Source organism: Scyliorhinus torazame, chromosome 4 (assembly GCF_047496885.1).
Source record: "Scyliorhinus torazame isolate Kashiwa2021f chromosome 4, sScyTor2.1, whole genome shotgun sequence".
Classification (NCBI taxonomy): domain Eukaryota; kingdom Metazoa; phylum Chordata; class Chondrichthyes; order Carcharhiniformes; family Scyliorhinidae; genus Scyliorhinus; species Scyliorhinus torazame.
This window is the reverse complement of record NC_092710.1, coordinates 351,989,382-352,006,875: the sequence shown is the minus strand read 5'-3', so window position 1 is coordinate 352,006,875 and position 17,494 is coordinate 351,989,382. Positions and strand designations below refer to the sequence as shown.

The following is a 17,494-nucleotide window of genomic DNA, read 5'->3' as shown; positions in this document are numbered from 1 at the left end:
TGGTTGCGTTGATTCAGAGGATTGGATGGACAGTGAGAGCCTTTTTCCTCGGATGGTGATGTCTAGCACGAGGGGACATAGCTTTAAATTGAGGTGGGATAGATATAGGACAGATGTCAGAGGTAGGTTCTTTACTCAGCGAGTAGTAATGGCGTGGAATGCCCTGCCTGCAACAGTAGTGGACTCGCCAACACTAAGGGCATTCAAATGGTCATTGGATAGACATGTGGACGATAAGGGAATAGTGTAGATGGGCTTTATGTTTCACAGGTCGGCGCAACATCGAGGGCCCAAGGGCCTGTACTGCGCTGTAATGTTCTATGTTCTATGATTCTCTGGCCTGGCGCGGGGCTCGGAGAATCGTCCCCGTCATTTAAAATTCTCATTCTTGTGTTTAAATCTCATGATCTTGCTACCCCACATCAATGTAACCTCTTGCAACCCTTTGAGGACTCTGCATTCCTCCAACTCTGCACCCTCCTAGTTGCCCCCATTTGTGCTGCCCCACTATTGCTGGTGTGCTAAGACCCTAACCTTTAGAATTTTCTCCCAAATTGACTTACTTTCTACACCTCCCCTTTTTAAGATCCTCCTGAAAACATACCACTTTAGCCAGTCAAAAAGGAATGCGTAGTTCGTGTAGGAGTCCCCTCCTGTCCATGACGCCATGGGTGGCTCTGAGCAACAGTGATAGCTGATCGATAATTAGGGAAACAGATGGATGTTGCTGTGGCCATGGCCACAGACTTGAAGCCAGGATGGTGTGTTGCCTTGCTGGTGCAAGGGTCAAGGATGTCACTTGAGTGGCTGCAGAGCACCATGAGGGGGCAGGCTGAACAGTCGGCAGTCGTAGTCCACATAGGTACCAACGATATAGGTAGAAAGAGGGATGAGGTCCTGCAGTCAGAATTTAGAGCGCTAGGTAGAGAACTAACCAGGAGCCTCCAGAGTAGTATTCCCGATTACTCCCAGTACTGCAGGCAAGCCCCAGTACTGCAGGCAAGTAAGTAAAAATAGTATGATCAGACCGGTAATGGCGTGGCTGGAAAGATGGTGCAAGAGGAAGGACATTCTTTGGACATTGGGACCAACTCTGGGGGAGATGGGACCTCGTAGAATTTACAGTGCAGAAGGAGGCCATTCGGCCCATCGAGTCTGCACCAGCCCTTGATAAGAGCACACTTAAGCCCACGCCTCCACCCTATCCCCGTAACCCCACCTAACCTTTTTGGACACTTGAGGGCAATTTAACATGACCAATCCACCTAACCTGACTGTGGGAGGAAACCGGAGCAAACCCACGTAGCTACGGGAAGAACGTGTAGACTCCACACAGATGGAGACCCAAGCCGGGAATATAACCTGGGACCCTGGAACTGTGAAACAACTGTGCTCCCGTGCTGTACCAGCTGGACGGGCTGCACCTGAACAGAGCTGGGATTGCGCTCCTGGTGAGGTCTTTTGGAGGGTTTAAATGAAACCCGCAGAGGAATACCAAGGTGTAGAAAATACTGGAAGAGGACCGATGGCACTAAAATAGAGAATAGTAAGATGCTAGGTGGGACCAGAGGAAGGAAGAAAGTAATAACAGTCTAAATCCGATTACAATGCATGTATGTGATTGGATTGGATTTGTTTATTGTCACGTGTACCGAGGTACATTGAAAAGTATTTTTCTGCGAGCAGCTCAACAGATCATTAAGTACATGAGAAGAAAAGGGAATAAAAGAAAATACATAATAGGGCAACACAAGGTATACAATGTAACTACATAAGCACTGGCATCAGATGAAGCATACAGGGTGTAGTGTTAATGAGGTCAGTCCATAAGAGGGTCATTTAGGAGTCTGGTGACAGTGGGGAAGAAGCTGTTTTTGAGTCTGTTCATGCGTGTTCTCAGACTTCTGTATCTCCTGCCCGATGGAAGAAGTTGGAAGAGTGAGTAAGCCGGGTGGGAGGGATCTTTGATTATACTGCCCGCTTTCCCCAGGCAGCGGGAGGTGTAGATGGAGTCAATGGATGGGAGGCAGGTTCGTGTGATAGACTGGGCGGGGTTCACGACTCTCTGAAGTTTCTTGCGGTCCTGGGACGAGCAGTTGCCATACCAGGCTGTGATGCAGCCCGATAGGATGCTTTCTATGGTGCATCTGTAAGAGTCACTGTGGACATGCCAAATTTCCTTAGTTTCCTGAGGAAGTATAGGCGCTGCTGTGCTTTCTTGGTGGTAGCGTTGACGTGGGTGGACCAGGACAGATTTTTGGAGATGTGCACCCCTAGGAATTTGAAACTGCTAACCATCTCCACCTCGGCCCCGTTGATGCTGACAGGGGTGTGTACAGTACTTTGCTTCCTGAAGTCCATTACCAGCTCTTTAGTTTTGCTGGCATTGAGGGAGAGATTGTTGTCGCTACACCGCTCCACTAGGTTTTCTATCTCCCTCCTGTATTCGGACTCATCGTTATTAGAGATCCGGCCCACTATGGTCGTATCGTCAGCAAACTTGTAGATGGAGTTGGAACCAAGTTTTGCCACGCAGTCGTGTGTGTACAGGGAGTAGAGTAGGGGGCTAAATACGCAGCCTTGCGGGGCGCCGGTGTTGAGGACTATTGTGGAGGAGGTGTTGTTCATTCTTACTGATTGTGGTCTGTTGGTCAGAAAATCCAGGATCCAGTTGCAGAGTGGGGAGTCAAGTCCTAGGTTTTGGAGCTTTGATATGAGCTTGGCTGGGATTATGGTGTTGAAGGTGGAGCTGTAGTCAATAAATAGGAGTCTAATGTAGGAGTCCTTGTTTTCGAATGCATGGAGCGTGGTAGATATGATTGGTGAGTTACAGGTGCTGATTGCCATGTGAAATTACAATGCCTGTCATGGCTTGGAGAACTGGCTCAAGGAGGGCAGGACTGGGTATTAAATGTTCCAGGGTGTAAGATGTTTGGAAAAGGATGAAAAGGCGAAAGAGGTGACGATATTGATTTAAGGAGACCATTGCAGTACTGGAGAAAGAGGACATTTCAGACAGAGGACATTTCAGACATTTATAAGACCGGACATAGGAGCAGAATTACACCACTCGGCTGATCGAGTCTGCTCCACCATTCAATCATGGCTGATATTTTCTCATCCCCATTCTCTTGCCTTCTCCCCATAACACCCTTTATTAATCAAGAACCTATCTATCTCTGTCTTAAAGACACTCAGTGATTTGGCCTCACAACCTTTTGCGGCAAAGAATTCCACAGATTCACCACCCTCTGGCTGAAAAAATTCCTCCTCCTCTTCTCTGTTTTAAAGGATCATCCCTTTAGCCTGAGATTGTGTCCTCTGGTTCTAGCTTTTCCTACAAGTGGAAACATACTCTCCACGTCCACTCTATCCAGGCCACGCAGTATCCTGTAAGTTTCAAATAAGACCACCCCCCCCCCCACATCCTTCTAAAGTCCAACGAGTACAGACCCAGAGTCCTCAACCGTTTCTCATACAAGTTTTTCATTCCAGGGATCATTCTTGTGAATCTCCTCTGGACTCTTTCCAAGGCCAACACCTCCTTCCTTGGATACGGGGCACGAAACTGCTCACTACTCCAAATGGGGTGTGACCAGAGCCTTGTACAGCCTCGGAAGTACATCCCTGGTCTTGTATTCTAGCCCTCTTGACATGAATGCTAACATTGCATTTGCCTTCCTAACTACCGACTGAACCTGCATGTTAACCATGTTAATCGTGAACAAGGACACCCAAATCCCTTTGTGCTTCTGTTTTCCTAAGCATTTCCCCATTTAGAAAATAGTAATTCCTCCTTCCAAAGTGCATAACCTCACACTTTTCCACATTGTATTTCATTTGCCACTTCACTGCTCACTCTCCTAGCTTGTCCATATCCTTCTGAGAGATTGAGGACTAATTGATTTGGCTAGAGCTACGGTACAATTACATTGCTTGGTGTAGTCTTTAGGCCACCATCATAGTGAGAAGGATGTAGAGGAACAAATCTGCAAGGAAATTAGAGGGAGGTGCAAACATTGAAGCCTACTTGTGACGATAAGCTATTATCAATGAAGTTACTGTGAAAAGCCCCTAGCCGCCACATTCCGGCGCCTGTTCGGGGAGGCTGGTGCGGGAATTGAACCTGCGCTGCTGGCCTTGTTCTGCTAAACTGTTTTAGCCCCCTGTGCTAAACCAGCCCCGAGTAATTATAATGGGGGAACTTTAAGTGTCCAAATATAGACTAGGATGGTGATTGTAAAGGGCAGAGTTCCTAGAGTGTGTTCAGGAGAATTTTCTGCAGCAGTAGGTGTCCAGTCCAAAAAGATCGGAGGCACTGCTACTAGAGCTGGTTCTTGGGAGTGTTGTGGGCCAAGTAGATGAAGTCAGTGGGAGAACATTTGGGAACTATGGAAAAAGATAGAGTAAGAATAATTAACTGGGGAAAGCTAACTTCAATTGGGTCGGAATGAATCTGGGCCAAATAAATTGGACCCACGAGTTGGCAGGAGAAGCGCTAGCTGAACAATGGGCTGCCGTCAAAGAGGAGGTGGTTCAAAAAGAAAAGATAGGGCAAACAAATCCAGAGCTCTAAAGGAGTTAGAAATGAAGATAAGGAAGAAACATTATGCGTATGAAGTGTGTGTCAGGAGCGGCACGGTGGCGCAGCGGTTCGCACTGCTTTGCACATTCTCCGTGTCTGCGTGGGTTTCGCCCCCACAACCCAACAATGTGCAGGTTGGGTGGATTGGCCATGCTAAATTGCCCCTTAATTTGGAAAAAAAAATAATTGAGTGCACTGAAATGTCCTCTTTCTCCAGTACTGCAATGCTCTCCTTAAATCAGTACCGTCACCCCTTTGCTTTTTCATCCATTCCCAAACACCTTACACCCTGGAACGTTTAATACCCAGTCCTGCCCTTCTTGAGCCAGGTCTCTAAGCCATGACGGGCATTGTAATTTCACATGGCAATCACCTGTAACTCATCAATCAGATCTATCACACCATGCATTCACGTTTTAAAAAAAAATATATATTTTATTCAAGATTTTTGGCCAAACGTAACAGTACGTAGTGTTTCTTTTACACAACAATAAAGCAATATAAATAATAGTGGCCAGTTTTAAACAAATAAATAAATAGTATATAAACAAAACTGAATGGCAACTGCCTTGTCCAAAATAAATACTCTCCAAAAATACAATCCAATATACAATTACCTATAACAAATACCTATACATATTATACATATACAATAACACCTCCTGAGAGTCCGTTCGATTCCTCCTCCTCCTCCCCCCCCCCCCCCCCCCCCCCCCCCCCCTCCCCCCTGGGTTGCTGCTGTTGTCTACTTCTTTTCCATTCCCTCTATCTTTCTGTGAGGTAATCGACGAACGGTTGCCACCGCCTGGTGAACCCCTGAGCTGAACCCCTCAACACGAACTTAATCCGTTCTAACTTTATGAACCCTGCCATGTCGTTTATCCAGGTCTCCACACCCGAGGGTTTGGCTTCCTTCCACATTAACAATATCCTGCGCCGGGCTACAAGGGACGCAAATGCCAACACGTCAGCCTCTCTCGCCTCCTGCACTCCCGGCTCTTCTGCAACCCCAAATATAGCCAACTCCCAGCTTGGTTTGACCTGGACCCCCACCACCTTTGAAAGCACTTTCCACCTCCACCCAGAACCCCTGTAGTGCCAGGCATGACCAGAACATGTGGGTGTGATTCGCTGGGCCTCTCGAGCATCTCGCACACCGATCCTCTACCCCCCAAAATTTACTAAGCCGTGCTCCAGTCATGTGCGCCTTGTGTAGCACCTTAAATTGTATCGGGCTTAGCCTGGCACACGAGGACGATGAGTTTACCCTACGTAGGGCATCAGCCCACAGCCTCTCCTCCCCCAGTTCTTCTTCCCATTTCCCTTTCAGCTCATCTACCATGATCTCCCCCTCGTCCCTCAGCCCATTCAGCCCTCTCGCATTCCATGTGATCAACCGGGTTGGGGGGGCTCTTTACCCCCCCCCCCCCCCCCCCCCCTGACGACTAGCCATCTCCTTTTTCAATCCAGCTTCTCACCCGGTTCCCACTTAGCCGTATCAAGCGGCGCCCTGACCCACCCCCCCCCCACCCCCCATACCAGCTCCCCCTTCTCCCCAGCAGCAGCAACAACCCAGTTACCCCCCCCCCGCTAGATCCCAAACTAGCGTAATTGCACCCCCCCATGTTGCTCCCAGAAGTCAGCAAACTCTGGCCGACCTCGGCTCACACTGTGCGAGGCCCCCTCCTTCCTGTTCCCGCCGTGATTTCCATAGCGCGGGAACAAAGCCCACGCTTCCCTTTTGGCCCCGCCCCCAATGTCCGGCGCCCTCAGCTCCTCATCCTCCTCCTCTCTTCCCCCCCCCCCCTCCACGACACTGGGAAGAGAGAAGTTACAGGGTCGCAGGATTAACAACTTGGGAAGTCATCTCTTCCCCCTTTCCCCCCCCCCCCCCCCCCCCCCACTTCATCCCACATATTCACCCCCCACTTTGTCCCAAATGTTCTTTTTATGGCCCGCACACTCCAGTTTCTCCTCTACAATAAATGTCCACGCCTCATCTGCCGTTTCGAAGTAGTGGTGTTTCCCTTGATGTGTGACCCACAGTCTTGCCGGTTGCAGCATTCCAAATTTAATCTTCTGTTTGTGCAGCACCGCCTTGGCCCGATTAAAGCTTGCCCTCCTTCTCGCCACCTCCGCACTCCAATCTTGATATACGCGGATCACCGCGTTCTCCCACCTACTGCTCCGAGTTTTCTTTGCCCATCTGAGGACCATCTCTCTGTCCTTTTATATCGGAAAAATCTCACCACTATGGCTCGAGGAATTTCTCCAGCCCTCTGTCTTCGCGCCATAACTCGATAGGCTCCCTCCCCCTCCAGCGGACCCGTCAGGGCCTCCGATCCCATTAACGAGTGCAGCATCGTGCTCACATATGCCCTGACGTCCGCCCCTTCTACACCTTCGGGAAGACCAAGAATCCTTAAATTCTTCCTCCTTGCATTATTCTCCAGCACCTCTAGCCTTTCCACACCTTTTGTGTTGTGCCTCGTGCATCTCCGTTTTCACCACCAGGCCCTTTATGTCGTCCTCATTCTCAACAGCCTTTGCCTTCACGACCCGATGCTCCTGTTCCTGGGTCTTTTGCTCCTCCTTTAGCCCCTCAATCGCTTGTAATATCGGGGCCAACAGCTCCTTCTTCATCTCCTTTTTTGAGTTCTTCCATGCAACGCTGCAGGAACTCGTGTTGGTCGGGGCCCCATATTAAACTGCGTCCTTCCGACGCCATCTTGCTTTGTGCCTGCCTTCCTGGCTGCTGCTCTAGAGGATCCACCGCAATCCGGCCACTTTCCCCTCTTTTTTTCCATCCGTGTCCAGGGGGGATTCCCTTCTGGATTACAGCAGTGTTTTTTGCCGTTAAAATTGCCGTTGGGGCTCCTATCAAGAGCCCAAAAGTCCGTTCCACCGGGAGCTGCCGAAACCTGTGACCTAGCTGGTCATCGCTGCACCTGGAAGTCCACACCATGCATTCACATACATGCATTGTAATCTGACTTAGATTTTTCCTTCCTCTGGCCCCACCTAGTATCCTTCCTCTGGTCCCACCTGGCATCTTACTATTCTCTATTTTAGTACTACCGGTCCTCTTCCAGTATTTTCTACACCCTGGTATTCCTCTGCGGGTTTCATTTAAACCCTCCCCAATAACTCTACCAAAAGACCCCACGAGGAACGCCGTCCCAGCTCTGTTCAGGTACAGCACGGTAGCATAGTGGTTAGCACAGTTGTTTCACAGCTCCAGGGTCCCAGGTTAGATTCCCGGCTTGGGTCTCTGTCTGTGCGGAGTCTACATGTTCTCCCCGTGTCTGCGTGGGTTTCCTCCGGGTGCTCTGGTTTCCTCCCACAGACCAATGATGTGCAGGTTAGGTGGATTGGCCATGCTAAATTGCCTTTAGTGTCCAAAAAGGTTAGGTGGGGTTACGGGGATAGGGTGGAGGTGTGGGCTTAAGTGTTGTGCTCTTACCAAGGGCTCGTTTAGCACAGTGGGCTAAGACAGCTGGCTTATAGTGCAGAATAAGACCAGCAACGTGGGTTCAATTACCGTTCCAGCCTCCCTGAACAAGCGCTGGGAATGTGGCGACTAGGGGCTTTTCACAGTAACTTCATTGAAGCCTATTTGTGACAATAAGCGATTATTTTTTTTATTATAAATTTGAAAAAAAAATGTTGTTGGGTGTCAGGTGGAAAATACAATTTAGAGAACCATACTGAAGGTTCAGAGGGGTAGAGAAAAAGCAAAGAGCGTATACGGAAAGTGTCTGACAGCTAACAAAAAACTAAAATTTTTCCGATATAAGGTGCTCCGGTTTCCTCCCACAGTCCAAAGATGTGTGGGTTAGGTGAATTGGCCAATGATAAATTGCCCTTAATGTCCAAATTGCCCTTGGTGTTGGGTGGAGGTGTTGAGTTTGGGTAGGGTGCTCTTTCCAAGAGCTGGTGCAGACTCAAAGGGCCGAATGGCCTCCTTCTGCACTGTAAATTCAATGATAATCTATGATTAATCTAGGACAAAGGTTCGGCACAACATCGTGGGCCGAAGGGCCTGTTCTGTGCTGTATTTTCTATGTTCTATGTTCTAAAGTAATCTATTGGCATATAAATCATAAAAGGACGTACTGGCACTGGAGGGTGTGCAGAGGAGATTCACTAGGTTAATTCCAGAGCTGAAGGGGTTGGATTACGAGCAGAGGTTGAGTAGACTGAACTGTAGAAGGATGAGGGGGGATCTCATAGAAACATATAAAATTATGAAGGGAATAGATAGGATAGATGCGGGCAGGTTGTTTCCTCTGGTGGGTGAAAGCAGAGCTAGGGGGCATAGCCTCAAAATAAGGGGAAGTAGATTTAGGACTGAGTTTAGGAGGAACTTCTTCACCCAAAGGGTTGTGAATCTATGGAATTCCTTGCCCAGTGAAGCAGTAGAGGCTCCTTCATTAAATGTTTTTAAGATAAAGATAGATAGATTTTTGAAGAATAAAGGGATTAAGGGTTATGGTGTTCGTGCTGGAAAGTGGAGCTGAGTCCACAAAAGATCAGCCATGATCTCATTGAATGGTGGAGCAGGCTCGAGGGGCCAGATGGCCTACTCCTGCTTCTAGTTCTTATGTAAAAGGAGGAGCTGGGTCACTTGTGGACCAAAAAGGCAATTTGCACTAAATGAAAAGTTTGCATCCTGCATTTGGATGGGGATAGGGTGGGGAATGTGGCCTGGATGAGATGCTCCCTTGGAGGGTCAGTGCGGACTCGATGGCTGAATGGCCTCCTTGCAGTTATACCTAGTAGAGTTGATGATGGGGAGCCAATGAATGTGGTGTATTTGGCATTTCAGAAGGCATGGGTTTACTCCGGGTGCTTCCGTTTCTTCCCACACACCAAAGATGTGCTGGTTAGGTGGATTGGCCATGCTAAAATAGCTCTTAGTGGCTAGGGATGCGCAGGTTAGGTAGGGGTTACAGGGATAGGGCAGGATAGTGGGCCTAGGTGGGGTGCTCTTTCAGAGGGTTGGTGCAGACATGATGGGCCAAATGGCCTCCTTTTGCACTGTAGGGATTCTAAGGTCCTAAAGCATCAACATTTCTATAAGATAATTTGTCCAATACAGATTCTTTGTGACTGTACTCTGGTTATTCATCTCTCTCACTCACACTCACACACACACACACACACACACACACACACACACACACACACACACACACACAGGGAAAGCAGCCTATGATCATCTAAGACTATGGTGACTTTACCTTGCTGAACTCTGCATTCTTCAGGAAGAAAGGAATACTATGATCAATAGCCAGATACTTTTATTTGCATGTTCTCTCCTTGTCTGCTTACCACAAGTACTGAAGTATCTGTTTCCCTTGCAGAGAATGCCAGCCAAAATGTTCTCGGATGGTGAAATGGTAATGGGCCGTTGGCCAGGTAGTCAACTGTACTATGAGGTACGAGTGACGGGTTACAACAAGAGCACCCAGCTGTATGCAGTCAAGTACAAGGATGGCACTGAGCTGAACCTGAAAGAAAGTGATGTCAAGGTGATGTTGGTGACCAGACATTTTAAGATGTAAAGAAAATGATTACGTTGTTGCATGCAGTTGTGCTGTAACTGTCTTTCATTTTAAATTATTGTCCCCTCTCCTCATCCCTAGATTCTGTAAATATTAAATACTTTGAATGATGCAATTGATTGTGTTTCACCATTTCAAAAAAATCTGGCCAACAATTAATTCATCACGGCGCATGATACATTTACCTACTGTGGAAAGTAGCCCTCTCCACTCACTGGCTTGGATCTCGATGCTACTTACAATCTCTTGTACCACCTACATTTGAGATGCTAGATTGGGAGTGTGCTGAAGGAGGCCCACGATTCTCTGGCTGGAAATTCAGATGGCAGAATGTTTGATTATTACATCTCTTTTTGCCAGAGGAAACAAAGTTGTCTTGGAAAGAATTTGTAAGAACAGGAAAACATTTTTGGTTCAACAAATCCATCCCTTTGATCCCTATCATGCCAGCTAACCTTATGCCAACAATCCCATCTCTATCCAGAATACGTATGGTTGACATTTCAACATTTTAATCGTGGTTAACCTGATCTCTTGCACTTGCAGCAAGTTAATTGAAAATGAAAATCGTTTATTCTCACAAGTAAGCTTCAATGAAGTTACTGTGAAACGCCCCTAGTCGCCACATTCCGGTGCCTGTAGGGGAATTGAACCCGTGCTGCTGGCCTTGTTCTGCATTACAAGCCAACTGTTTAGCCCACTGTGCTAAACCAGCCCCAAACTGTGGCCTTTTTCTTAATAAACATTTTATTGAGGTATTTATGATTTTACTACAACAACAAAATAAACAATATACATGAATTTGCAAAGTCCGTCTTCCTCCCTTACAGATTCCACCTTTACTAACCACCTACTCTAAATTAATCTAACCCCCAGGCCCCACCCCTCTTTCTGCTGACGGTTAATTTTCAGCAAAGAAGTCGGCGAATGGCTACCGCCTCCGGGCGAACCCTAACATTGACCCCCCTCAAGGCGAACTTGATTTTCTACAGATAGAGAAAGCTAGCCAGGTCTCTGTCGTCGGGGGCTTTGGGTCCCTCCAAGCTAATAGAATCCGTCTCTGGGCTACCAGGGAAGCAAAGGCTAGAACGTCTGCCTCTTTCTCCTCCTGGATTCCCGGGTCTTCCGACACTCCGAAAATCGCCACCTCTGGACTCTGTGCCACCCTTGGTTTTTAACAACTTGGACATGACCTCCGCAAATCCCTGCCAGAATCCCTTAAGCATGCCCAGAACATGTGGATGTGGTTTGCTGACCCTCCCCCACACCTTGCGCACCTATCTTCTACCCCCAAAGATCCTGCTCATCCGGGCCACTGTCATGTGGGTCCGGTGAACGACTGACTTAAATTGTATCAGGCTGAGCCTGGCACATGTTGTGGACGCGTTGACTCTACTCAGCGCGTCCGCCCAGAGACCGTCTTCTATCTCTCCTCCTAACTCCTCTTCCCACTTGCGTTTCAACTCCTTGGTCTGCGGCTCCTCTGACCCCATGAGTGCCTTCTAAATGTCAGAAACCTTCCCTTAACTTGTCTAGCCGTTCCCATTATCGTGCCAAGTGGATGCCTAGGTACCCAAAGCTTCCCCCTAAACGGCAGTTTCCCCCCCCCCCCAAATCGCCCCTCCTACCCCCTTACCTGGACCGCGAGCATCTCACTTTTCCCCATAGTTAGAATTATTTAGTTTAGAACATAGAACAATACAGCGCAGTACAGGCCCTTCGGCCCGCGATGTTGCACTGAAACAAAAGCCATCTAACCTACACTATGCCATTATCATCCATATGTTTATCCAATAAACTTTTAAATGCCCTCAATGTTGGCGAGTTCACTACTGTAGCAGGTAGGGCATTCACGGCCTCACTACTCTTTGCGTAAAGAACCTACCTCTGACCTCTGTCCTATATCTATTACCCCCTCAGTTTAAAGCTATGTCCCCTCGTGCCAGCCATTTCCATCCGCGGGAGAAGGCTCTCACTGTCCACCCTATCCAACCCCCTGATCATTTTGTATACCTCTATTAAGTCTCCTCTTAACCTTCTTCTCTCCAACGAAAACAACCTCAAGTCCATCAGCTTTTCCTCATAAGATTTTCCCTCCATACCAGGCAACATCCTGGTAAATCTCCTCTGCACCCGCTCCAAAGCCTCCACGTCCTTCCTATAATGCGGTGACCAGAACTGTACGCAATACTCCAAATGCGGCCATACCAGAGTTCTGTACAGCTGCAACATGACCTCCTGACTCCGGAACTCAATCTTCACAACCCTATCAACCTGGGTGGCAACTTTCAGGGATCTATGCACATGGACACCTAGATCCCTCTGCTCATCCACACTTCCAAGAACTTTACCATTAGCCAAATATTCTGCATTCCTGTTATTCCTTCCAAAGTGAATCACCTCACACTTCTCTACATTAAACTCCATTTGCCACCTCTCAGCCCAGCTCTGCAGCTTATCTATATCCCTCTGTAACCTGCTACATCCTTCCACACTATCGACAACACCACCGACTTTAGTATCGTCTGCAAATTTACTCACCCACCCTTCTGCGCCTTCCTCTAGGTCATTGATAAAAATGACAAACAGCAATGGCCCCAGAACAGATCCTTGTGGTACTCCGCTTGTGACTGAACTCCATTCTGAACATTTCCCATCAACCACCACTAGTGTTAGTGTTAGTGGCTAGTCTTCTTTTAGCTAGCCAATTTCTGATCCACATCTCTAAATCACCCTCAATCCCCAGCCTCCGTATTTTCTGCAATAGCCTACCGTGGGGAACCTTATCAAACGCTTTGCTGAAATCCATATACACCACATCAACTGCTCTACCCTCATCTACCTGTTCAGTCACCTTCTCAAAGAACTCTAAGGTTTGTGAGGCATGACCTACCCTTCACAAAGCCATGCTGACTATCCCTGATCATATTATTCCTATCTAGTTGATTATAAATCTTGTCTCTTATAATCCCCTCCAAGACTTTACCCACTACAGACGTGAGGCTCACCGGTCGATAGTTGCCGGGGTTGTCTCTGCTCCCCTTTTTGAACAAAGGGACCACATTTGCTATCCTCCAGTCCTCTGGCACTATTCCTGTAGCCAATGATGACATAAAAATCAAAGCCAAAGGTCCAGCAATCTCTTCCCTGGCCTCCCAGAGAATCCTAGGATAAATCCCATCAGGTCCCGGGGACTTATCTATTTTCAGCCTGTCCAGAATTGCCAACACCTCTTCCCTACGTACCTCAATGCCATCTAATCTATTAGCCTGGGGCTCAGCATTCTCCTCCACAACATTATCTTTTTCCTGAGTGAATACTGACACAAAATATTCATTTAGTATCTCGCCTATCTCTTCAGACTCCACACACAACTTCCCATCCCTGTCCTTGACTGGTCCTACTCTTTCCCTAGTCATTCGCTTATTCCTCACATACCTATAGAAAGCTTTTGGGTTTTCCTTGATCCTTCCTGCCAAATACTTCTCATGTCCCCTCCTTGCTCGTCTTAGCTCTCTCTCTAGATCCTTCCTCGCTACCTTGTAACTATCCATCACCCCAATTGAAACTTCACACCTCATCTTCACATAGGCCTCCTTCTTCCTCTTAAGAGATTCCACTTCTTTGGTAAACCACGGTTCCCTCGCTCGGCGCCTTCCTCCCTGCCTGACCGGTACATACTTATCAAGAACACGCAGTAGCTGATCCTTGAACAAGCTCCACTTATCCAGTGTGCCCAACACTTGCAGCCTACTTCTCCACCTTATCCCCCCTCAAGTCACGTCTAATGGCATCATAATTGCCCTTCCCCCAGCTATAACTCTTGCCCTGCGGTGTATACTTATCCGTTTCCATCATTAACGTAAACTTCACCGAATTGTGGTCACTGTCCCCAAAGTGCTCTCCTACCTCCAAATCCAACACCTGGCCTGGTTCATTACCCAAAACCAAATCCAACGTGACCTCGCCTCTTGTTGGCCTGTCAACATATTGTCAGGAAACCCTCCTGCACACACTGTACAAAAAAACGACCCATCTAATGTACTCTAACTATATCTTTTCCAGTCAATATTTGGAAAGTTAAAGTCTCCCATAATAACTACCCTGTTACTTTCGCTCTTATCCAGGATCATCCTCGCCATCCTTTCCTCTACATCCCTAGAACTATTTGGAGGCCTATAGAAGACTCCCAACAGTGTGACCTCTCCTTTCATGTTTCTAACCTCGGCCCATACTACCTCGGAAGATGAGTCCCCATCTAGCATCCTCTCCGCCACCGTAATACTGCTCTTGACTAGCAGCGCCACACCTCCCCCTCTTTTGCCTCCTTCTCTGAGCTTACTAAAACACCTAAACCCTGGAACCTGCAACATCCATTCCTGTCCCTGCTCTATCCATGTCTCTGAAATGGCCACAACATCGAAGTCCCAGGTACCAACCCGTGCTGCCAGTTCCCCTACCTTATTTCGTATACTCCTGGCATTGAAGTAGACACACTTCAAACCACCTACCTGAACACTGGCCCCCTCCTGCGACGTCAAATCTGAGCTCCTGACCTCTATACTCTCATTCTCCCTTACCCTAAAACTACAATCCAGGTTCCCATGCCCCTGCTGCATTAGTGTAAACCCCCCCCCCCCCCCCCCCCCCAAAGAGCACTAACAAATCTCCCCCCTCAGGATATTTGTGCCCCTCAGGTTCAGATGTAGACCATCCTGTCTGTCGAGGTCCCACCTTCCCCAGAAAGAGCCCCAGTTATCCAGAAATCTGAATCCCTCCCGCCTGCACCATCCCTGTAGCCACGTGTTTAATTGCTCTCTCTCCCTATTCCTCATCTCACTATCACATGGCACGGGCAACAACCCAGAGATAACAACTCTGTTTGTTCTCGTTCTGAGCTTCCATCCTAGCTCCCTGAAAGCCTGCCTGACATCCTTGTCCCCTTTCCTACCTATGTCGTTAGTGCCAATGTGGACCACGACTTGGGGCTGCTCCCCCTCCCCCCTAAGGACCCGGAAAACACTGACTGTAATAAAGCCACAGTTGTACCCAACTTTAGTCTTTGTGCAATTGATCGTGCATCAATTTATTACAGTCAGATTTTCCACAGAATGGATATCCGAATTGAGCCCGATCGCCTGCAGCTGGATCCACACTCTCCCAGCGCCAGGAAAGACTTTACTCACTGGCTAGCATGTTTTGAGGCCTCCATCAACACGGCGGACCCCGCGCCAACGGAGGCTCGGAGGATAAACGTCCTGTACTCCAGACTGAGCTCCAGCGTGTTCCCATTGATCCAAGACGCCACGAATTACACAAAAGCAATGGAACTCCTCAAAGAACACTACGCACAGAAGACGAACACGCTCTTCGCCAGGCATGTACTTGCCACCCGCTTGCAACTACCTGGTGAGTCCATCGAAGACTTCTGGCGGGCCCTAATCCCAGTCGTCCGGGACTGTGACTGTCAGGCCGTCACGGCCGGCGAACACGCTAATCTCCTCATGCGCGATGCCTTCGTGACCGGGATTGCGTCAGACCGCATCCGAGAACGATTGCTGGAAGGGGTCACGCTCAAACTGGTGGAGATGAAAACCATGACGGTCAAATCCCGTAACGTACAATCGTACCTCTCCCGCCGTGCTGCCCACCCTTCTACTTCCTACCCCGCCGACGACCTTCTTAGCCGGGGCCCTGCCTTCGCAATACACCTGATCTGCACGCTGATCCGCGCACCCCGGGGGTCCCCGCTGCTACTTCTGCGGTCAGCAGAAGCACCCCCGCCAACACTGCCTGGCCCCCGCACTGCCGTTTGTAAAGAATGCAGTAAAAAGGGCCACTTCGTGGCTGTGTGCCAGGCCCGCGCAGTCTCTGCGATCGTGCCCGCTATCGCTCCCCACGCCAGACACACAATAGGAGCCGCCATCTTCTCCCGACCCCACAATGTGCGCAAAGTGGGCGCTGCCAACTTGGCCCGACCCCGCCATGGGCGCTGCCATCTTCTCCCCTCACAGGGTCTCCGGACATCCTGACATTGGAACAGCCCACGCTTGCCACCCGAAGCATCCGATGGCTGCCCGCAGCTCGCCTCTGATGCTGGATCAATCTCGCCCGCACAACCTGGCCACCGCGCCGACGACTTAAAATCAACGCCCACGCGACCTCATGCCTGCTGGACTCCGGGAGCACCGAAAGCTTTGTTCACCCAGATACGGTAAGGTGGTGCTCCCTTGCGGTCCACCCTGCCAATCAAAGGATCTTCGTAGCCTCTGGATCCCACTCCGTCCCGATCCAAGGCTTTTGTACAGTCACCCTCATGGTCCAGGGCGTAGAATTTAGTAACTTTCGCCTCTGTCCTTCCTAATCGCTGCGCTGCACTCCTGTTGGGCCTGAACCTCCAGTGCAACCTCCAGAGCCTCCCTCTTTCCCTCCCTCCCCCCCTAACTGTGGATTGTAAGCCCGTTGCCACTAGGAGCAGACGGTACAGCACCCAGGATAAGACCTTCATCAGGTCCGAAGTCCAGCGGCTGCTTAAGGAGGGTATTATCAAGGCCAGCAACAGCCCCTGGAGAGCCCAAGTGGTAGTGGTTAAAACTGGGGAGAAACACAGGATGGTCGTGGACTATAGCCAGACCATCAATCGGTACACGCAGCTCGACGCGTACCCCCTCCCACGCATCTGATATGGTCAATCCGCTTGCGCAGTACCAGGTCTTCTCAACAATTGATCTGAAATCCGCCTACCACCAGCTCCTCATCCGGAAGTCGGACCGACCATACACTGCCTTCGAGGCGGAAGGTCGCTTCTACCACTTCCTTGGGTTCCCTTTCGGTGTCACAAATGGGGTCTCGGTCTTCCAAAGAGAGATGGACCGAATGGTCGACCAGTACAGTTTGCGGGCCACCTTTCCGTACTTCGATAATGCCACCATCTGCGGACATGACCAGCAGGACCACGATGCCAACCTTGATAAATTCCTCCGCACTGCCACTCTTCTCAACCTGACCTACAACAAAGAGAAGTGTGTTCCGCACAACCCGGTTAGCCATTCTCGGTTATATAGTCCAAAACTGACTTCTCGGGCCCGAGGGCCGTACAGCTGGCCCTCCGGTCCAGGAACCTCCCAGCCTCTCTTGCAGGAGGTCTTCCCTGACGCTCTGCACTCCATCCGGTCACTATTGTGCACCGCCACTAATAACACCCCGTGAACGTGTTTTTACCTTTCCCAGGAAGTCCACATCCGGGGTGTCGCTCCCGACTTGGCTCGCTGCTCCAGGACCACTCCTTCTCCGATGGCACGTCTGACTCCACAAGGCGGACCCCTTGGTGGACAGGGTTGAC

At 49.3% G+C, this 17,494-nt stretch overlaps 1 protein-coding gene across 3 annotated transcripts in view; it reads left to right on the top strand.

The window, feature by feature from the left end:
- The window catches only part of lbr (lamin B receptor), a 147,833-nt gene that overhangs the window by 14,811 nt on the left and 115,528 nt on the right, over positions 1-17,494 (top strand). For all 3 annotated transcript variants that reach the window (XM_072500296.1, XM_072500294.1, XM_072500295.1), the window contains exon 2: positions 9,952-10,119. In XM_072500296.1, coding sequence (XP_072356397.1) covers positions 9,955-10,119 — 165 coding nt within the window. In that variant the 5' untranslated portion in view covers positions 9,952-9,954. The remainder of the gene's footprint in view (positions 1-9,951; positions 10,120-17,494) is intronic.